The sequence below is a fragment of the Hoplias malabaricus genome, chromosome X2, assembly GCF_029633855.1.
Source record: "Hoplias malabaricus isolate fHopMal1 chromosome X2, fHopMal1.hap1, whole genome shotgun sequence".
NCBI classification, from domain to species: Eukaryota; Metazoa; Chordata; class Actinopteri; order Characiformes; family Erythrinidae; genus Hoplias; species Hoplias malabaricus.
The window spans coordinates 44,725,934-44,749,666 of record NC_089819.1 but is presented as its reverse complement, the minus strand read 5'-3'; the positions used below and the strand labels follow the sequence as shown (position 1 = coordinate 44,749,666).

The 23,733-nt window shown below is 38.3% G+C and overlaps 1 protein-coding gene across 2 annotated transcripts in view; it reads left to right on the top strand.

The window, feature by feature from the left end:
* LOC136677165 (TOX high mobility group box family member 3-like) overlaps positions 1–23,733 on the top strand; it is a 130,568-nt gene that overhangs the window by 40,369 nt on the left and 66,466 nt on the right. Inside the window, exon 1 of one of the 2 annotated variants that reach the window (XM_066654605.1) lies at positions 20,496–21,171. The exons of the other annotated variant lie outside the window; for it this stretch is intronic. Within the exon in view, the coding sequence (XP_066510702.1) occupies positions 21,091–21,171 (81 nt within the window). The 5' untranslated portion in view covers positions 20,496–21,090. Of the gene's footprint in view, positions 1–20,495; positions 21,172–23,733 lie in introns of those variants that run through there. 2 annotated transcript variants of the gene reach the window in all.

Sequence of the window (23,733 nt, the reverse complement as noted above, 5' to 3'; positions counted from 1 at the left end):
TGTGTGAAATGACTGCAGGCTTCAGTTGGGTCTGGCTGGCTTTTACTTTTTGGAACATTCTGGATTTCTGTTTTTTTTTCCCCCAAAAAAATTTTGGACTTGCGCTTCGCTGAATCTGAGCCGAGGAAACAGAAGGCAGACTGCATGTAATAATAAGGTGTTACATACCCTTGTAATATCAGTGCACAGTGTAACAGTGTAATATCAGTGCAAGTACACTTTTGAATTGCTGCAGCAATGATTAAACAAAACCCACTATGTTCTTATGTCATTGTAGATCCAGTGAGTGGAACTAGACGAGATGTCACTGCACATAAAATCAGGACACTGTAGAGGTTCAGAAATAGCAGCACCCAACAAATAGCACACTCTAAAAAGAACTCAGACACTGTAGGTTCTGTGTGGAAAATAAACCTAGGGACTCTTTGTTTATATATTCAATATAGCGTAAAGTTTTAGTTTACTATGTATTTTGAACACAGTAACTCTCCTTCACATTGTTATTTGGAATAAAATTCTTATTTATACAAAATAGTTTTTATATTGACTTCTACTGAAAGTTAAGGTATTTTTTCTGTGTTGGAGATATATTTTATTTTGGACAGTGAATATATGACATTAATAACACAAATGCAAATACTGACACAGAAGTAGAGTTCCCTGAATAAATAATGCTATTTTCTGTGGCATATTCTTGCAGTATTAGGTTGAATGCTAGCAAATATTTACATTGATATTGAAGACATAATACATAATTCAAACAAAGGCTGTGCTCACATAACAGTGTGTTGAACTAGATATCACTGCACATATATTTTCAGGACCAAAGAGATCTCAAAATTATAGCATATGCCGAATAATTCTAAATGAAATAATCCAGAAAATAAATACTATATATATATAAATTATTATATGTATAATTTATTTGTTTTGCTTCTAAACTTTGGAACAGTTTTCACGGGTGGGAGGGTCTTTGAAGATCTCGTTTACCTTGAAACCGCCATTGGTCACAGATTTTTGACTGACAGGTACTCTGAAACCTCCTCTGGGACTAAGCCACGCCCACCCTGCCAGCTTTCAAAACATGTTTTCAAACATTCAGTGAACCCACACAAACTGTCAGTTATGGTTATGAAGAAGAATCATAGAAACAGAGCTAGGAGATGCCATAGGATAATGGTATACAGAAGAAAATCCTGCCACTTCTAAACTTTTGGAGCTTACTTCTAGGTTAGTTTTAGGATTAGGGTTAGAATGATGGTAAAATGTAGTGTTATGTTTAGGGATTATGGCTAGGGGTAGGGCTGTGGTAAGGGTTAAGAGCAGGGTTAAGTCTGATTTTTCATGCTGGGTACACTTCAGAATTTCACAAGAGGGAGCTATAGTTCATACACATTGTACAATACCTATGAATGTTTTTTTTAGGCAGAAATAGTCCATTTTGAGACCATAGGAAGCTGGAAACAGGACTTTTTTTGTCAGGCAGACAGGGGTTTCATTCCCAACCCAGGCAACCACAGTGTTTTATAATAATAAAAGTCCTTGAGAAAGATTCCTAATTCTACATCTGTAAAAGGATTAAAATTGCAAGCTTCTCTGGGTACAACTGCCTGCCAAATACAATAAATGTAAAGGAGTACTTGAAAGGAATCAACATTTTTGCACAGAGTCAGTAGATTTATATCCTTGAGCCACAGTAGAGCTGTACTTTAAGGCTTTTTTTTTTTTGGTTAAAGTACAAGATCATGCCATTTGGAGGTAGGCTGCCAGACAGGCTCCATATGTGCAGGCTTGTGGAGAGTCTATTTTCACAGAAAATAATCTCCAGGCTGTTATTATTGTAGATGTGGAGGCCCGGCGGCACAGGTTGGCCCCCTGCCAGGGGCCCACAGACTTTGTGATTTGTTCATCTCTGCTAGTTATTATTATTTTTATTTTTTTTTGCTGGGGACTCTGGCAATGAATGGCATTGAGGTTGGAGCGGCCCAAACCACTTCTAACAGCCCAACGCTCGCTCCTACCAAATGACTAGTTATACAGAAACACTTGGAGAAAAAAGAGGTGAGTGGCTTTTGTGTGCATTGGTGTCAGTAGTACACACCATCTGTAGAGAAGAGAAATGTTTAAAAAGAGAGAAGTGGGGGAAGGGTTACAGAGATACTGGGTAGTGCTCTGGCTCATTTCCAAAACAAATTAATCACACTCTCTTTTTTTCTGTTTCTCTCTCTCTCTCTCTCTCTCTCTCTCTCTCTCTCTCTCTCTCTCACACTCTCTCTCTCTCTCACTCTTTACCTTCTCTCTTTTGTCTGTTTCTTTTTCACTCTTTCCCACACTTTCTTTTTGTATTTCTTTCCCTTAGCCATTCTTTCACTTTAATCTTATTCTAATAAATCTCTCTCAGTCTCTACTGCATTTTCTTCTTGTTCTTCTCTGTACAAGGAAGAATAGAATAAAAGAATGCAAATTAGTTTTGTGATTGGTATCACATGCACATGATCATATCTTCACACAAAACAATGACATATTGGATGACAAAAAAACAGCATTATTTTATTCGCTCTTTGTTACTATTTTTGTTCAGTTTTCAAATGTTCGCAAGTGAAAAAAGGTCTCTGACCAACCATCTTTTGACAAACAGCAAAAATACTGAACAAGGACTTTGGTGTGTGACGAAATTTACCTGCACACAACATGTCTAAATGTATGCAGTCATCTCTTATAACTGATTCAAAGTGGGTTACTGACATCCTTAAGTGTGTGTGATTGCTCATTATAAAGGTACAGCTCCTGTATGCGATGACACAGCTCTGTGTTTCTTTCTGTTTTTCCAAAATTGGATATAGACAGTATTGGCATTTTCATTTTTCTGTGAGTAGTAAAAGGTGATAGTCATCATCTGAAGAAGACATTTTGTCCATGTAGTCCTTATTCATTCATTCATTCATTATCTGTAAGAGCTTATACAGTTCAGGGTCACGGTAGGTCCAGAGCCTACCTGGAATCACTGGGCAAATAAAAAAGCTTCTTGTTTTGTTTACCATTTGCATATTGTTTGTTTTTCCCCACACTGTGTTCAGTGTGTAACACACTTTAATTTGTATTTATTCATTTTACGAACGTTTGTTTCTAAGAGTGCAAATTCAAATAATGTAGTGACTATTTAGCAATGATGAATGAAAGAGAAGTGAAACAATTACAAATTCTCTGAAATATAATATTCGGTAAATTGCTAGCTTTTAAATGGGTTTGTATACAGTGCATTTTCCATGAATGGTTTTATTAACGTACTTGGTTCAAATGACGGACTTCCAAAATAGATGAAATAGCATAAAGCATTATACAGCTTCTCTGTAAAAAAAGACTTAAGACTGTCTTGTCGCTATATAGTTGTCTATTGTTATCATATTTGGGAAGCATTTGCATAAAGAAAAACCTTTGTAATCCAAGTATTTAAAACAAACAAACAAAACAAAAATCGTTGGACCATCATCAGCATAAGAACCATGAAGGTTTTGATGGTGTTCATTCCAAAATAACACTCCTTTCTGCACCAGAATTCTTAAATATACACCTAAACAATCTTTTTTTAGCTTAGCACCTCAGTATAATGATAATGATAACTCTGTCCAAGCTCCAACTAGGCCACTGTTAGACAAATGTCTTCCAAATGCATCTGCAGACTATTTCTGGGCTTGGGATTTTCAGCCAGGAGCATCATTCATTCAGCAGTGTGTCCTCGATACAACACACTGCAGCATCCCTCTCCCTCTCTCTCTGTGTGTGTGTGTGTGTGTGTGTGACAGCATGGGGAGATGTTAAATGATAGCATGTCGGATTAGGGGGTGAAATTAACTCTGTGCAGCAAATCAAAAACAAACATCATGTCAGTCACAGAAGGGCACGTCTCGGTTTGTTTATTAAAGCTGTTCATATGTGTGTGTTGTGTGTGTGTGTGTGTGTGTGTGCGCGCATTTACCAGGCCTCATTCATGTGGCCTTACATTATGGGATTGTTCATTGTAAGTTCTTGTGAAAGTTAATGTAATTCTGCCACAATAAATGGAAACGCACGTATGTGTGTGTGTGTGTGTGTGTGTGTGTATTTTTGTGTTTGCCAATGACATGTTTACATTCAACCCAATAGAACCCTGCACATTCATCCCTTTTTTGTTGGCATTTAACACAAAAGGTCCTAGGCGAACAGACCAGCTGTAATGAAGCTGAACATTTCTCCACTGTAGAAGAGCAAACAGTGATTTAATAAGAGATAACACAGTTTTCATTAGTGTTCACTCTTTCTGCAGACCCTCTTCTGGACATTTGCCTGCAGAATAGGACATGACTCCAGCACTTTTTAATAAATACAGGCAAATAAAATATCATTTCTCATAATGCTGTTTTTATATTAACAAGAATATGTTGGCTCTGTGTTTGTGACACATTATGACTGTGAGTGTGTCTCATTTCCTAGTGAGCTGCCTTATTAACCATTGCGTATTTGCAGCTGGCTTAGTGATCAGAATTCCAACCAACATCCAGCCTCACAGAGACAGATTACTGAGATTACTGAGTTAGACACTGGTTTCCCTCACTGTATGTGACTGGTGTTTCCTTCAGCACTCAAAATCACGTTAAAGTTTACTGCCTTCGGTTCCCAGAATCACCTCAGGATTTACTTCCCTCAGCTCACAATCATCTCAGAGTACACACACTTGGCTCACTATGACCTCAGAGTGTAGTACCCTCAGCTGCCACAATCTCCTCAGGGTTTACGCCCCTCAGTCGACTGTCACGTCATAATTTACTTCTTTAGCTCACTATTACCGCAGCGTTTAATTCCTTCGACTCACTATCACCTTAGGGTTTACTCATAATCCCCTCAACTCTCGAAGTTATCTGAGAGTTTACTTGCTTTTGCTCACGATGACATCAATATTTATTTCTTATCTCATAATCACCTCAGAGTTACTTCACAATTACCTCATAGTTTACTCCCCTCAGCGCACTCAGAGCGCACCAATCATCTCGGAGTATACAACCTTGGTCCACAATCACCTCAGATTTTACGTCCTCAGTTCACAATCACACCAGCATTCACTTCCTAATCTGACTATCACCTCAGAATTGACTTCCTTTGGATCACTTTCACCTCAAAGTTTCACTCATGGATCCTTCTCCTGCATTGCTGTGGTATTTAAAATCATACTTACTGTGTAGAAGCAGAGAAACAGAATAGAGTTTAAATGGGCTGTGATTGGACAGTGAAAATGTTAACATGAGTATTAATAGCCTTTAAAAATGTACAGCAGTTTTAAAAAAGAAATGCCCTGCCACACATCATCAGTGGTAATGAAGCCTCTGATGTCACTCACAATGGGTTCACCTTTAAATTCACTATTTTAAGGGGTGACTATAAATATTTGAACACGTAAGACATCAAAGACATTTTCATGTGGAAAAAAAAAACAAGAAAAAGATAAATCATATGAGAGCCTTAAAGCAATTGTTTTGAATCTACAAAGTTTGTAACTGTTTATCGTGCCCAGTAATCAGCATCTGCCCGATGGCAGTTTGTAGCTTTTTGTATCATCTTTACAATGAAAAGGTTTGCTGTTCTTTTTTAATGGGAATATGAAAATTCACTGTATGCTGCAGGTGCAGGAGGCTGAGATTTACTAAATAAAACAGAAACTATGGAGTTTTATTTTAATGGTTATGAAGTCCATGGAATTAGGAGAAAATCTGGCTTTCTGCTCAGTGTTAAAGTAAACATGCATCTGTTCCAGTGAATTTACGGCACATATTGAGGCAGCAGACCCATTTCTTCCTTCCTTCACTTCTTCTGTTCATTCACTCACCCCTTGGTTTACAGCTTCCAGCTCACAGATTCCATTTGCAGTCTTATCTGATGGGATTTCCGTAGCTTGGATGGGGAAACAGGATAATAAAATACACATAAACACACTCTCTCTCACACACACACAAATCAGTTTGTCAAACATGCTCAAATGAAAGAATGCACCAAAGTTTATGCATATATATTTTAAATCGCAAAGAACTCTGGAATGGTGTGTGAAATGAAAGTTACAACACTAAATCCATTTTGCAGCCAGGTGTTTTTCCAACAATTCATCTTCACATTATGTAACAGCCACTAAACTGACACCTGGTGGCCTGGATGTGTCAAAAAATTTCTGTACTAAACATATATTTAAAATGGCTGCCCCCATGTGGGGGACCTGCTCTCTGACGCATAAGTTTTAAATATAATGTGTGGTGTAAATATACACTCGTGAGTGTGACATTTATTTCGCCAGGTGATGTAATCATGCTTAGGAAAAGAGTAAAAAGAGCCCCCAAGCACGCCTTGTCCTTTAAGCACAGAGATTTATGAACAATATTCCTGAGTGTGTGTTTGGAAACATTTTTTGAGCTTATTCCCATGAAACATACATTATTTACTCAAAACTATATAAATAAAAGTGTACATAATGTGCTCTCAGCACACGGCATAACCCTCAAAACAGCCATATACTCATACATTTACTCATTACACACATGCAGAGGCGCAATAAACACGGCAAGAAATCAACTAATCATCTCGACCCTGTAATTGCCATTTAGAATGACCTCCAGCAAAAAGGAGAAGTGAATACATGAATAAACTGACCAATAGCAGCAGCCCCACAGGCACTGGAGCCAATAAGCAATTTGTAAAGCTTACAGTACTCTACAGCAAACAGCCTCAAGCTTCTCTCTCTCTCTCTCTCTCTCTCTCTCTCTCTCTCTGACTCTCACTCCCTATCTTTCCCACTTCCATTTATTTATTTTCATATATTTCATTCTGTCTTTCACTATCTGTCTCTTTATCTATTCATCTCTTCATTTTCTCACTTTCTCTCATTTTCATTGTCTACATTCACATCACTATATCTCACATTACCTATGTCTCATTCTCTTCCACACATCCACTATCTCCTTTATCTCCCTCTTCTTTTTTTATTTTCTCTCTGTCTCTCACTGTCACAGACTCACATTCTTTCTAATCTCTGTCTCTCTTTCTGTTATATTGTGGCGTCCTCCACAGGTTCAACTTGTGGTGGAAAGCTTGGGGGAAGCAGACCTACGCAGAGCAGCTCCCAGCATGCATCGAGACTCCATTGTTGTGTTTATTGATGTTGTTGTTTTTTTATGTAGTTGTATTTTCGTGGTTATTTCTTTTTGTGTTGCTGCTGTGTGTGAAGATGGAGGTTTTTCTGTTATGTGGTAATCCACCAACATTGTCTTACTCTGTTTTGTCCCCCCACCCAATGCTTTATTTTTGTGTAAGTTGTCTGGGCCTTTTATCTGATTACCATCTATTTTCTCATCTCGTAAACACACCCCCTCTTCTTAGAAATAAAATACTTATTAACATTTAGCAATTACATGCTTAAAAATATGTGTCTATGTACAGGAAAATTCAAATACATAGCATGAAAACACTTAATTTATAACCTTAATATATAACTTAAAGCCTAAGCCTAAGTATGGCTCTAGGATTTGCTTTCCAATGGAAAAGTACAGTAAAGTAAAACAAACACTGTTTGTGCACTGCAGTTTCTGAATACAGAAACACTGTTTACAGTACAACACATGTTCAGAATGTAGGTCATAATCTTACTCTGCGTTTTCTATGCCTTCAAGTGTTATGTATACTAATGTCATTGTTATTCACTGGGCTCTTTTGCATGAGCACTCATGTCCAGCAATGGTGGAGCAGGTTCTGTATGTTCAGCAGATGATTTTATCATTAACCATGGCTGTATCTCTTTGCTATTTCTTCAACACATCCTGCAGATAAGACACACAGCACGAGTTAAACCCTCACTCTTACAATGGCACTGAACATTAAACAAAACCATGCGCACTATCTCTCTGAAGGTATGCAGACACACTTGATGTACGAATACAGGCATTTGTATAGTCCCTACTGAAAATGAAATGAAATGTTATCTGGAGCAGCCACACATGAGCCAAAATTCCTCATGCCCAATGCCCACTGTCAGTAAACTTGGTAGCAGAGATCTCTTATACGCTGTGTTATAGGGTGGTTATTAAAAACTCCAGTAGCACTGTTGTGTCTGATCCACATGTACCACTGTGACACACAATAACACTGATCCTTGTCACGGCAGTGCTAAAAGTAATTCATAACCCAAATAAAACCTACTCTGTGGTGGTCCTGTGGGGTTCTGACTTTTGATCAAACAGGGTGAAAAGGCACCAATAAAGTATGCAGAGCAACAGACGGACTACAATTTGAACCTGTAAAACTAAAAAAAATGTGCATGTATACGGTCAGTGGAGCTGATAAAATTAGGAGGCTGTTTCATTGTCAGAATATATAACACATACAGGACCAGTCGAAAATTTGGACACATCTTCTCATTAGTCATTGGTGGAATGGGTCACTGTATAGAACTGTGTACCACCCCCTACCTCTGCTCGACACAAGTCATGGTCTCAAACACATTAAGAAGGCGAGCAGTTCTACAAATTAACTCTTGACAAGGCCATAGCTGTTCTCTGAAAACCATTCCAGGTGACGACCTCGTGAAGCCTTTTGAGAGAACGACAAGTGTGTGCAAAGCTCTCATCAAAATTAAAGGTGGCTACTTTGAAGAATCTAAAGTATAAAACATAGTCTGGTTTGTTTAACACTTCTTTGTTTACTACATAATTCCATATGTGTTTTTCATGTTCATTTACAATGTAAAAAAGAATTAAAAAAAACAAAGAAAAAACATTGAATGAGAAGATGTGTCCAAACTTTTGACTGGTACTGGCCCAAAACCATGGAAACCCTCCCTGAGTGGGCGTGTCCAAACATTTGATTAGTGGAGAGAGAGAGAGAGAGAGAGAGAGAGAAAGAGAGAGAGAAATCTGTAGAGTTTAATGTATCTCATGTCTCAGAAATAACTGTAGAGTCCAACTTTCTGATCATTTTAAATCCAGTGAGTTTTGCTTCAACAGCTTGAGCTGTTTACTGAAATCTGTTTTTTCTCCAGTGTCTGAAAAGAAACAGCTTGCTGCCAGCAGATAGTGTTTACTAAATCTAAACTGATTTAAGGTTAATGACACGCTTACATGGACAGCCAAATCTCTCTCTCTCTCTCTCTCTCTCTCTCTCTCTCTCTCTTCTCGCTCTCTCTCTCTCTCTCTTCTCGCTCTGTCATTTATATTCTCTCCTACTCTCTCTTCTCTGTTTGGTCCTTCTCTAGCAAACATCATTGATTAATGTTCCCTTAATGTTATGAAATTAAACAAGTCACCATTGTATCATTCATTCATTCATCTTGTGTAACTGTTTCATCCTGTCAAGGGTTGGGTAGGTCCACTGCGTACTTGCAATTATTGAGTGCAAGGAAAGAACAGACTCTGTACAGGGGGCCAATATTTCACAGAACATTACACACTCACACTGTCACTCACACTCACCCTAGTGGATGATATTACACATCCAATCAGCAAACCAATGTGTGTTTTATGACTGGGAGAGGACACTGGGGCACCTGGAGGAAACCCACACAAACACAGAGAGAATACAGTAAACTATTCACAGATAGTGACCCAAGGAAGGTTTCTTTATGCAAATTATACAAGACACCAAGATAGCAGTGAATATTTGGCCCACAGCTGCAGTTATATTTATAGCCCACATTTGGCCTTGAATGATAGAATTGACTCAGGGGGAGTTTGGTTGCTCTAACTCAGTTACAGTTAGCAGGTGTGTGTGACTAAATCTGGGCCCACACAATACAAGCCAGTGCTGTAACAGGCCCGTAAGTGAAAACAAATCTAAATCGAGACAATGATTGATGTAATGTAGTGGGAGACACTTCTGAGTTCAATTCCCTGCCCAGGTAACCACACATTGCTGCACTATTAATAGTCCTTGGGCAAGACTCCCAACACTACATTCACTGTCATCTGTAACATGAGTGGAATCATATGTTGGTTTAAGAAATTCTGTAATACTAAATATCACAAATAATATTAATAAAAAATGAATGAAAGGCATGAAGGGTTAGGACAAGTAAAGGGGCTGGGGGGGAGGGGGAGGGGGGCAGGAACTCCTTAACGGTAAAGATGAGGATGGGTTGAAAGTAAGGAACATACTGAGGCATATAATGTAATTACTTCAGCAAGTTTCACAGGACGTCAATCACGGCAGTATCTGGGCATCGTTTAATGGGACGCTGAAATATCCTCTTCAGCTCGGAGGCAGCAGAGACTGGCGCTAATTAGTATGAATGAGGAGCGTTAAAATGACTAATGCCGTGGAAGACAGGTTTTAATTGAGAATAATATAATGTAGTAGTCTGCAAATTCATCAAAGCTCGGTGCTAATTACTCTCCAGACTGAGGCTGCCTTTGAGAGCTGCTGCAGAACTGGATTCTCATAAACTGTATGTTGTCCCTAGCAGAGGAACAGCACTAATTACCAAAAACAAGGCCCTGAGTCTACCTTACGTATCCCAATATTCAAGATGTAATCTAATAATTACTCTGTTCGCCATGAAAAAAAAACATTGAACTGCTTTGTTAGCGCGCTTCTGACACACCCTTCACGCAGCTTTGGGGCTCTGCTACCACTCTATTCAACAAGCCATGAATAATTCATAAGCTTCCCCATGAAAACAGTCATTCAAATATGTAGGGCTCCAGTTGCACAAGTGAGAGGTGTTTATATTAAAGCTAATGCACTGCCATTATATGATTCAGCACTCGTCTCCAAATAGTGACCATAGTACATGTAAACAACAGCCTGTTTGGATGTAAATGGGCTTAAATAGGGAAAATATGGAGGACAATGTTTTAAACAAATAGATGAAAAAGAAATCCTGCATTTTTGTTTAGTCTAAAACATCAAAATATTTCCTTTCAGTTCTTGAGGTTAAATGAGTGTTTTCTAGTGTGTTTCCCTGTGATTTTACAAACCAAAGGACTGGGCAAATCTCAAAGATTATTTGAAATGAAAGTGAAACATGTTTATCTTCATTGCACAGATGTAACACTACATTTGGACCCTGCATTTAACACAGCTATGGCTGTGAAAACTTTCTCTCTCTCACACACACACACACACACACACACACACACTAGTGATTAGAGAAAATGAACACTTGGTGCAGCTGGTAGCCACCTCAGGAATGCTTAGGGTGTAGGTGGCATGCCCAATGGCACGTCTACCAGGGATGTTGAGGGAGAATAAAGTGTTGTTCCTTCACTCCCCTTGCCACCTTTTTCTGCCAGTTTAGGCAATCAATCTGGTGACCTTTCAACCTGACGCCTTGTTTTATTTTTTATAAGTCTTAAGTCAGAGACAGATTAAAGAAAAAATGGGACACATACAAACTACAGAGGAGCTGGTACACCATAAACGAAACGTCCTTATCAGATAAACAAAGCTACAAGTGCCTTTGCCTATCTGATGACAAGACACTTAAATGTCATGGATGAGAAAGGATGTGGACCTGTCAAGAAGCTATTACTGAAGACAAGGAAGAACATTAGCAAATCAAACAAAGATGCTGCAGCTGTTCTCAGAATAGTGAACTGTCCACAACAGAGATCAGCATCACTAAATGTGTTTGTGTTACAGGGATTTAAATTTTCTTTAAGTTTCTTGAAAAGAAAGTAAGCTTTAACATGACAAATGATGGACACTCACTTTACTTCATGTTATATTTATTTGTTGCATCTATCTATGTATCTATTGTTACATATGTTTCTAATGTGGCTGAGGATGTAAAACACAACTTTTTATGCATGTAGCAACTAGTCATTTTCAGTGAAATTGTGTATGTGTGTGTGTGCGTGTGTGTGTGTGTGTGTGTGTGTGTGAGAGAGAGAGAGAGAGAGAGAGAGAGAGAGAGAGAGAGAGAGAGGTTTAATCTTTATTCTCACCTCATTACTGAATGCTGTAATAAAGGCAATAGCCCCCGAGAGTACCACATAAAATGCAGAGCAAATGTATTCAGCACTGAGAGAGAGAGAGAGAGAGAGAGAGAGAGAGAGTGAGAGAGAGAGAGAGTGTGTGTGTGAGAGAGAGAGATAGAGAGAGAGAGGGGGGGTGAGAGAAAGAATGAGAGAGAGAGTGCGAGAGAGAGTGAGAGAGAGAGAGAGAGAGTGTGAGAGAGAGAGAGAGAGAGAGAGAGAGAGAGAGAGAGAGAGAGAGACTGTGTGAGAGAAGAGAATGGACAGGAAGCAAAAAGAAAGCAGAAAAAGGCAGAGATGAGAGATAGAGAGTGATAGATAGTGAGAGTTATAGAGGAGAAAAATACAGGTGTGAGTACGTGAGAGAAAGAGCATGAAAGAGAGAGAGAGAGAGCTGTAGATTTCCCAGCTGTAATGCTTCACTCCACAAAAACATTATTATTTGCTAGAAAGATAGTCCGACGGCATAGAGTAAATTTACTCTCGTTTGATTGGATGAGACCTGGCTGGCCTTTTCTCATTGGCTATTCAGTGCCTAATACGACCTTTAAGACATGTAAACATTGAACCACTTGCCATTTCTCTCCGAGTCCATAATCGCAGGAGCTCTCCAAATTTCAGCTTCTCTTCTCCACAGGGAAGCGGAGGATATATCTACAGGCTTCGACTTCATCAGGCTCTTGGCATGTCTAGTGCCTCTGCCTTTATGTAATGCCAATTTACTGTTTATTACCCTATACTGCCATGGGTTATTAAGGAGTAACAGAACTGTAACTAACATATGGGGGCTTTTCCAAACACATGTATCTCAGTATGGTGTACTTTCCAGTCTGGTGTGTTTGCGTGTCAAAACCTCAGTTCATATCAGATTCAGAGTGCGGACATGTCTGAATATTGATGCCAGCAGAGACGATGGATCAGGTTCTTCTCAAAGATCCACTTTTCAAATATCCATAACATATACCACTTGTTAGCAGACTTGAACTTTTCATCATTCGATGCAGTACTTTCTTCAGAAATGATCAGAATGCGATGAAAGAAACTAAGCCTGTTCCTAACTTTTAATCAAAGAAGAGAAAATATTCTACCACCAAGGTCTTGCATTACACTCCATAAACCCAAAGTTAATACATATATGTCAGATTCAAGAGTTGATCCTTGAAAAAGTAAGTTAGAACTTTTACAACTGCCTGTTGCACACTGGCCTTCACAGCTAGTGGCATACCATTTCCTTATTGGAAAATGTATATTAGCAAATTTGCATACAGTAGATCTAGCCATAATAAAGTCCTGTTTATATCTTTCTGCTATGAGGAAACAACACAAAAACACAGGTCTGAAAGTATGTGGAACACAATCTGTTATTGAGAAATGAAATATAGAACAAAGAAACTCCATTAAATCAACACAGAGGCTGCAAGTGCTTTCAGAACAAACAATGGGCTGGAGGCAGGCACTGCATATACCTGAAATATATGATCTATAATATATATATATATATATATATATATATATATATATATATATATAATAAAACTAAAATCATTATTTTGAATCTGTAATAGAAGCCAAGGAAGGGCATATAAATCACGTCTGAAATACTATGTTGATGCAGTGTAATTTTATGTTTTGTACGCACTGTAAGCATTCTGTTTCTCTGACATTGACAAAGGGTATAATTTACACTTAAGGGCTGATTTGACTGGAAAATAAAAAAAGAAAGGTGGTGTTTGACCTTTGCACAGTAGTGTACTTTAAATGCTGTGAAGCTGAGTCTAATCAAACCTGTTCTTGAGGCCTCACATAATCCTCATGCTCTAACTACGTTCCTACCTAAAATGTTAACCACATTAAATATTACTCTTGATTATTAGTTTATATTTGCTTCAAATCCTGGTTGATCTTGACAGACACGATTGTTTATACTGGTATATGGCCAGTAAAAAAAGAAGTTTCTGGAAACATCTCTTCTTTCTGTCCCAATTTGGTGGAGTCCTCTCTTCTGGGAAGGCTTAATCTAAACGTTGGTGTATTTCTTTGAGGACTTGATGGTCTCTTTGCTTCATCCCAGCGAGTATTATGTAGGTTAGGTACTGATGTTGAATGCTTAAGGATGGATCACAAAAATGCCACTCCAACTCATCCTCAAGGAATTGACTGTTGTTCCAGTACTTCAGAGAATGCAGTTCCACTACTCCACAGCCCAATACTGTTGGCTTTAAAACCCTCTAGCTGATGCTTGGTGTTGGGCATGGTGACTTTAGACTCTAGAGCATACAATTATGTTGGCAGTCCTCTTCTATGGAGATAATCTGTATCCACTCAAGGTTCACCCTAACTGACTTATAATAATAAGTGTTGTCTACAAATTGGCATACACTGTAAAAACTGGCTGTGGTTGCCAGAATTTCACTGTAAAATATACAGTCACGTTTTTGGCAATCATAAATTTTACATTTAAGAACTGTTTTGTTTACAGCACATTTCTTTAAAAAAAACAGATATACCCTGTAAAAAATCCATAGTATTTAAATAAAAATAACAAAGAAAAATTGCTTTGCCATAAAATTAACATGTAAATTGTGTAACAAATTGTGACAAACATGTAAATTGTGTAAAAAGGCCAAACTGCATCCTGTATTCAGCCCTTAAAAGGAGATAATGCCGAAAGCACCAAAGAAATGTGCAGTATCTGAGGGCCACACTCCAGCACTAGGAACACAGGCTGATGGTGAACTTTCCTGACCAACACTCATCTCATCATTACATGCACAGAAACACAAACACACACACACAAATACACAAAATAATCACTCCAATGTAACCCAAAATCAAAAAGTCTCAAAGACAGAAAAAACAAAGAAACTCAGAAAATCACAGAAAATATGGAGAAGCAAGGCATGCTGGGAGCTCCCTAATGAGTCATGAGTCTCAGCACCTCCCAGTACTTGGACACTTGTACCACCCCTAATGGTTTGTGTGTTTAACAGTGAAATACTGCTTTTTTTACAGTAAAGAGATGTAAACATATGTATTTTGGCTGATAAAAAGTATTTATGGTATTTCACTGTTACAGAGACTGTTTTCAACCTTTTTAGAGTTTACAGTCTTTTAGTGTCATGGTTATACAGTTTTCCACCGTAAAATTCACCGACATATTTTGACCTACGGTGGTGGTACCACCTATAGGGACAAACACATTATAGATGTGGACAAGAGGTGCCCACACCACACAAGGTCTTATTTTGGTTCTCTAACAGAACAGGTGAGTCTCGTTATAAATAACAGGCCTTAGATGGCACTGATGGCTTTCATGCATTGGCAGGTGCAGTGTCTAATTTCGAGAGGCCTTTGCCACAATGGAGAGATCAGCTCCTTAATACGAGGGGCGCATAAATAAAGATTATTAGGTTAATTAATTATTTTGCATTTATTATTCTTTTATACCTCTGCGTAATTACTGTGGGCTGCCATAATTGAATTTGAACTCGTGCCAGCCGAGGATAATTTGTTTTCAGGTTACCAAATGGTGACAATGTTGCCCGGCAGAGAGGAAATGACACGTTGTGTGCGTGCGGCATAATTCATCGCTGCTCCAAACACTGACACCAAACCCTTGGAGAGGAAATTAATTCAGCTCAAACCCCCCTCCACCACCCCCGACTCCACCACCCCCACTATCCTCGCCACGCGGCCAAACAACATTACACACAGAAATAAATAACAACAGTGAATCAAAGGCGCTAATTTGCACCGCGGCAGTCGAGTATTCATAAGTAAACATATCAAATACAAGCACAACATATGGGTTATTTAGAGCTGGGGAGCCATTTCTGCCACTTATTGCATTGGTGCTTGCTTGTGTGTGTGTAAATGGACGTCTGACTTGGGTATTTACATGGTGAATGTCTTTTTATTTTTTAGTTTTTCGCCTAACTGCACGTTTGTAAAGGAAAATGAAAATACAATTACACTGTTGGCTCTATGTTTAGCTACATAACGCTACTTCTATGGAAGCGCGTAATATTGACTCTACACAGAGGGAGCACTGGAGCTTGACTACTCACAAAACATGGATTATCACTCATCTCCCAGCATGCTTTCTTTTCTTTTAGCTGGAATTAATTTGCTCTATACATCTTTGATCCTGTCCGGTGGGAATAGCCTATAGAATGCTACCGGCTCAAAGAAGCAAACACATATCATAACACTCCGAATTCCACATATATTATACATAACTTACAGCACATCCTTACTGTTGCCCTCTAGAACCTTCTTCTTTCTGGCCAATTAAAAACCAGCATTTCTGATCTTTTTGCTGAGTGAAGCCTACAAATGTGAAGACTACACAGGGAATATATTAGGACCAAATTGGCAACTCTGCAAATTGTGTAGATGTAATGCGACATCTACGGCCTAAAGGCATGGATATATTCGCTAGTTATTAGAATGCTATTAGGGATTTGCTCTCATTTGCGAGATTGAATAAGATCCAGCGCTATTTAATTAAACCTTGGCACTGGATCTGCCTGCACAAAATTAAAGACTAAATCATTAACTCACCCTTGACTGCAGGAGTTGAGTGATATTGAACCCAATGTTTCATCATCACATTTTACAGCATGTTTTTATTTCTTTCTTTCTTTTCTATTTTTTTTATATATTTGTTGCTGTCATTGTTGTAGGCAGCATTCATTTTGACAATTTTACTGAGTGCGACTGGGAGTCATTTATAAAGAAAAGCATTGTTAAAAGAGCTCTGTTCCTCATGGAATTAGACATTTGTTCAAAACAACTATGTAAGCCCTAGACAATAGATGGATATAACACCTAATAAAGAATAGAGAATTCTGAAGAAGCTCCATATTCTTTTGAAGGGAGTGCTGCAAGCCATAGAAATTTTAGTTCATAGGGAGAAATATTTGGGTGATAATCTAAAGAGAAAGTTCATGTTAGCTTCAGCAAAATACATTAAAATTGTAGCCTACACATACAGTGCTGCCAAGTTAATTACTGTAGTCAGTTACCATCAAGAATGCCACTGTGCTTAACAGTTAGGAATAGTCAATATGCACTGAAGGTGTCTGTTGGCTTTCTCCAAACACGCAGTAATCCTTTCCAGATGTCATGACTCATCAAGCCAGTGTTTTTCTCCACTGCTGCAGCATCCAAGATTTTTTTTTTCTTTCAAATTGCACATTTACATATACGCACTAAATATGAGTGATTTCCAAACATGAGGTCTTTTCATAAATATTAACTTGATGACATTGACATAACACTGTTTTAATTACATCTTGGCAAGGGATATAAAAATTAAGACATTTTTGAGGGTGTAAGAGGCTACATTTTAGCAAAGACACGGTTGAAGTGGTGGTCTACACACAACCCTCCACATTCAGACACTACTCTTCTTTCCTCGGGCAGTTTTTCCATGTTTGGCTTATGCTGTCATGATACTTTTTGACACAGTTCTCTTTGACACGTTAATACATTCTGATGCCTCTGTCAGTGATGCACTATAAGACTGGACAGGCTTTGACAGATAGACTGGAGCTGATACTTCAATGCGCATTATTTAAACTGCACTTGTTTAAGCACACTTTTCAATGCATTGCATTTCAATAAACAGTTTAATAAAACATTTACTGGAATGGAACACTTTAGAGCAGCTGCACATGAGTCTAATATCACCCAGCCCAATACCTGTAGATAGATGGAGAGATATAAACCAGCACCATGCACTGGGCTAAGGAATGATGGAGCCTCATATAATGCATTTTGGATGAGCCAGAATAACTTTTCATAGCCAAAGGCTATCATACAATATCAGTATCTGACATCAATAAAGCTCTTGTGGCTGAATGCCATCAAATCCACACAGAAATGATCTAACATTAAGCCTTCCCAAAAGAGTGTTTTCATATCAAATATTGTCCTCTTAATATATTTAATAATGATGAGTTTTTGAGTGTGCACTTCTAATGTGTTTGTTTTAATGTTAATAATAACAAAAATATTTGCTCAAGTTCATTATAAATATTTCTACAAAAATAGTTTTAAATTCATGTTTTTTTGTAGAACTGAATTGACAAAGAGATATGACTGGGAAATTACACATTGTGCCAACCTTTATATAACTGACAGTAACAACTATTATTATAAATTATATTATAATTAAACATTACTGGAAGCCTTGTCCATACACATACATTACTATTGTAGCCTCATGGATAGGTTCTCCAATCCCCAAGTGAATTTATTAAATGATAATGACTACTGTGTAGCTTACATTTCAATTCCCTGCCCCTTGTGGTCACATCAGGGAATGATATCAACCTGCATGGACATGGGTGTTTGATTCAGTAATGGTGGTCACATTAACTCTCTCTCTCTCTCTCTCTCTCTCTCTCTCTCTCTCTCTCTCACACACACACACACACACACACACATACATTTTGTATTCTTTCTATATCACTCTCTGTCTGTCAAGAGTAAACTGAATGATTTTTAGAGTTAGGCTCTTAATTTGGGCTACACATATTTAAAATGAGGAAAATTTATATATATAATACTGTTATTTTCTCCTAGCATCATAAAATGTTACACTGTATGTGAAATGTATTACATGTTTTATTTTAAACTTATCATATTTAGTCATTTCAAATGTCACATAGCAGTTTCAATAGTTGTGAATAAAGAGGAGCTTCTGTCTGAATCTTCATATTAGCTCCTAAAGGCCTAACCTGTAAAGACATGGCCTAATGGTCTATTGTCTACCTACTGGTCAGTGATATTGTTGTGAATTTAAACAATTAACAATGTAAGGGCATCGTTTTAAAATCTGGAATACTTGCAAAGTAAGAAATACAACCAGTATTAAGACTGTATTTATTAACAACATGACTCTACTGATGGCCAAAGGCTCTGAGGGTTACAGCATCTGATTTCCCAGCATCCAGCACTTTCTCTGCATTCTCAATTCAGCACATATTATTTATTTATTGAGGTTGGGGCACAACGTGTTAAATGACATTAAAGTTATTTCTTTGGTATTAATGTTTCTTTTCATCAATGTTTATTCAATAGGGCTATCTTAAAACACTCCATTCCTGGTTTGTCTACAGATAAATTTACAAAGTAGTTTGGACTTCTTTGGAAAGGCTGAAGAGGAAGTGACCCATTCAAATGCAAACCACCTGCTTCTGATTTGCACACCCAGTTTTAAAATTTAAATACATCACATGAGTTTACGATACAACATCTCAGGAACCAATCTGCTCCTCACTAGTTCCACTTGCCCTAGGAAGAAGATACAAGAGTTATTGCGGGAAGCTGTAAAACAATCATCAAATATTTGTTTCCACTGGGAGGGGATGCAAATATATTTTCTTAGGGTTGCAATCTGTGTTAGAAATTATTTATAGGAAGCAGGTAATCAAAGTATCAAATCAAATATATAAAATGGACTGACACTCAAATAATGAATTTATTAAATTAGATTCTGAACACACAGATGCATTGTATTTGAAAAAGACATTGTCGGTCAGATACTTTTGAGTACACCTAGTTAAAATATAAAATATCCATAGAGAAGGATAAAACAAATGGGATGATCCCAAGCAGCAATACATTAACCTAGGGGAACTAGGCTGAGTGTCAACCATGGGCTAAAGGTGTGTAAAAGCCCTCCAGCAGTCAAACAGTGGATCTGTGAGGTCTGGAATTTGAGTTAGACTGATATCAAATCCTCACAAAAATGTTCTAACTTAGGCTAAAGCCTTCCCAGAAATATAAAATATGTGTTATTCTAGTAAAGAAAGACAAACGACTGAATAATATTCCTAATTTCTGGAAAAAAACAAATACAAAGCAGAATTTCTTACTTAACCCTATGTAGCTAGGCCAAAGTCAAGCCTTACCAGTGGAAATAGAAGTAGGAGAGAGTACTTTTAAATGACTCACTCTTTGGCCTTAAGTACACTTTGGGCTCAACTCTAAAAACAATGTTTTGCTGAATACACTCCAAGTGTCTACAAACTTTGGAGATGTTTATCAATCTTAAAGGTGCACAAAAATAAATAAATAAATAAAATAAAAGGAAGTCTTGTAGGGGGGGAATTTGTGTTAAAACAGACTTCTGAACAATGATTTTGTCACCAAAAAACACACAAATGTAAAAATTATATTCAAGTAAGTTATTGCCCCTTTAACATTTTTGTCAACAGGTTACAAACTTTATTTTAACAAACCCGTTATCAGATTTGACAAAAGAAAAAATGAGCAAGTAGAACCAAGTCCGATTTACACACTGAATGTCTATAACTGTTTATGAAGGGCTTAGCTGTCAGCCATGTTTATCTCTTCCCTGTATGTTTCTGTTGTCATTACTGTGTGGAGGGGCGTGGTCGCGTGGCTCGCGGGGCGTGGCTATGCCCGCCTGGAGGCGTGGTCACGGTCGGCGGCGCGCTTCTGTGGTTCATTCTGTTTTAGGAACAACAGGCTGATGGAGATTGATGTAGCGAGGAGAACACTGAGAGCGCAGTAACCTTAATGTTAACTGAGACCCCTCACAAGTTTCTAGCGAGGGGCTTGAAGGCTGGAACTGGAGGATAATGTCGGACTGTGGCGGGGCGACTCCAAACTCCAACTACCACAGGGGCTAATTTGGTTAAAAGACGCTGGCTTTTGAAGAGCGCTGATGCTCACAGAGACGCTACTCTGAACTGGGGAAAACTACCACACGGCGTGTTTTTGTCCGTTTTTCCTCAGTGTTTCGTTGTTTTCCCACTACTTTTCTGTCAGTCCGTTGAAGACTGAGTGAAGTGGAGGTTACCTCGCCGGTCGCGTGCTCTTTGTGTTCAGCGGTTTGGCGCTTAAACAGACGAACATTGTATTTTTTTCGTCCAAACATTATACTCAACCAACGTCTTCGTGTAGACCAGGATTACTACAACTTTCTTTCCTCCGTTCTCTCTTTCTCTCCTGCTCGTATACAGCCTCGTTCGCAGTGTCTTTCTCTCCCACTCTCTTTCTCTCCTCTATCTATCGCTTACGCGGATTGTAAACCGGGACTAGCGCTTGCTCCCTCGTGCAGGAGGCGGGAAACATGGATGTACGCTTTTATCCGGGGAACCACCCCGAGAGCCTGGATTTCTCCCACTGTTTGGGCTACTATGGCTACAACAAGGTGAGGGGAGTTGGGTTTTCCACCTCTTCGTTCTCCTCTTTAACACACTGGTGGGCTAAAGTTTGCTGCACACTCGGTCACATCAGTGTAAGAGCCAGAGGTAGCGGGCTAAACATGACCTGGGGTAATACAGTAATGTTACTACGGAAAGAAAGTCGTTACGTGGTCAGTAGAGTTTGATCAGCATCTTATTATCAGTATGAAAGGGGTGCAAATGTGGTCCTGGCCAGAGGAGGGGGAACCAGTCACAGTCAGAGCAACGGGAATTTAACACTGTCAGCAAAGTAGGCTTTTTGGGGCACTTTTAAATAGTGTTATAGGCTGTATGCAAAAGTTTGGAGACCTTTGCTGTAATTGTAGCCTGCATTTCTAAGGTAAATTAAGTTGTTTGCTCATTCTCTACAGCGACACGCTGTTTCTATTCGAAATTCTGTTCGAATTAAACCAACGTTAAATATCATGTGTCATGCTTTATGCAGAGGTTTCTATATATACACCATTGCTTTTCTAATATTTTTAATGAATTAAATAAACTGTAGTTTGGGTGGTATTTTCCCTGTTAATAGAGTGCTGACTAATTTTCACTGAACAATCAACTAAACATGCAGTGGGAACTAGGGCACACAAACTTTTGCAACATATGAAAATGTTCACAAACAATGTTATCAAAGGGAAGAATAAAGCTTTGCATGTTGCCTGTTACAAAAGCAGTTTTGTGTGTCCACTTACTGAATTACATAAACTGATCTGAGTTCTGTTATTCGTAACAAAATATTAAACCTGATGGTAATGAAGTAGAAAAGTGTGACTAATAATATTTATATTGATACAAGTCAAAAAATGCTCATAGTATGGCAATGTCTCTAGAGACAAGTTAATGTTTCTTTGTTTTTGTGGTTACTAGCTTTAACTAAAGTGAAAAGTAAACTGTTTTGAATTTAGTTTTTATACTGTATTGTGTTTAAAAACTCATTTGCACATTTAAATGACCCCTGCAGCTTCTACAAGTATTTTGTGTAATTTCAAAAGTGGAGGGGACACGTTCCTCCTCCCACTTCTTTTCTGAATTTGCACCAGTGAGTTAGCGAAGCAGGTGGAAGAGTTCTTGCCATAAATGCACTTGACTCTCTTTGGCTTCTTCTAAGTGAAAACATCTTTTTCCGCACCGACAGGAATGTAGTGAATACTGGTTTCATAGTTTGTCATTCAGCTTAACTTAGTTTGCTTGTAATTCCGATGCTCCATATTTTCCATTACATCTTTGAATCAGGTGCTTTCAGCGCATTGGTTTTAACAGTGAAAACATTCATCGTAGACTGTAGGTGACTATGTGGGTAGTTTTTCGCGAAACAGAGAGCCAGATTAACCACAGATGCACTTTACCTTACTTTACTGTGCTCTAGGGGTGGGTGATATGGCAGAAATTAATATCACAATACTTCCATTATGCGCAGTATTTTCACAATTATTTCTAGTGATGCCATATTGAATAGACAACCTTGCAAAACCTTCTGTTCTAATAAATAGGCATTAATCATGCTCTATTTGTAACAAATAAGCAGTTGGGTAGTTATTAATATTAATGATTTCCACAGTATGCCCAAGAGCATACTAAAATACTACTATGATAGTGCTGAAATACTTTCAAAGCCATTTTGTTCACCTTTTATATACTCTTTCTCCAAATGTTTGCCAAAGTCTCCTCCACTTTCTTTGGGACAACTAGTAGTTACAAAGAAAATAAGTACAATGTAATGTCGAGACTGCTTGTACTAAAACTTAATCCACACTGTAATGAAGAGTGTCAAATTGCATTAAGGCTATGATGGCTGATTAAGAAGAGATTTACACGCACGTAAACCAGTAGTTATGTGAGCCTCCCAAACAAAGAGCTGAGAGCTCCTGTTACTGGACAATGAGAGGATTGTGCTGCCCTGCCACATCAGGGTTGATATGATCGGAATGTTTTTCATTGGAGCAGTTGTGTAATTTGGGGGCCTCAGTGTTGTGAGAGCCCTCTGGAAATGTTGCCATTGAGCCACTTGAGTAAAGTTTTCACAGAAAGATCAGCATGGTTCCCAAGCACTTTCACAGGTATCCAAACGACAGCAGAGTCTGAAAAGTACATTCAGTCTTTTCAGACTCTTTGTAGGCTGATGGCATAGTGTCCAACCTGTGATAAAAGATGAGATGATAAAAGTGTGTGATGTGATCTGAAAGATTTTCCGAACGACTGATAAATGCGCCACACAGAGGAACAAATCCCCCTCCAGTTCATTTAGAAGAGCTAAGGCATGGGTCCAACTACATGAATTTAAACACCACATCAGGAGCATTGTGGTGTAACTGCTGGTCTAATACTCACAAATGGACTACTGAAGCTGCAGTAATGTGTTTGTTTTACAATTCTGTGTTAAGGAACACTACTTAGTGTTTCTGTTGCCTTTAAGTGGAGTTGTCATGTATGTAATCTTTAATAACCAGATTATTAACCAGATACCATTCTTAAACTCTACTTCTATGCTCTACTTTAACTTTGCTTCCATCTCTACTCTTTTATAG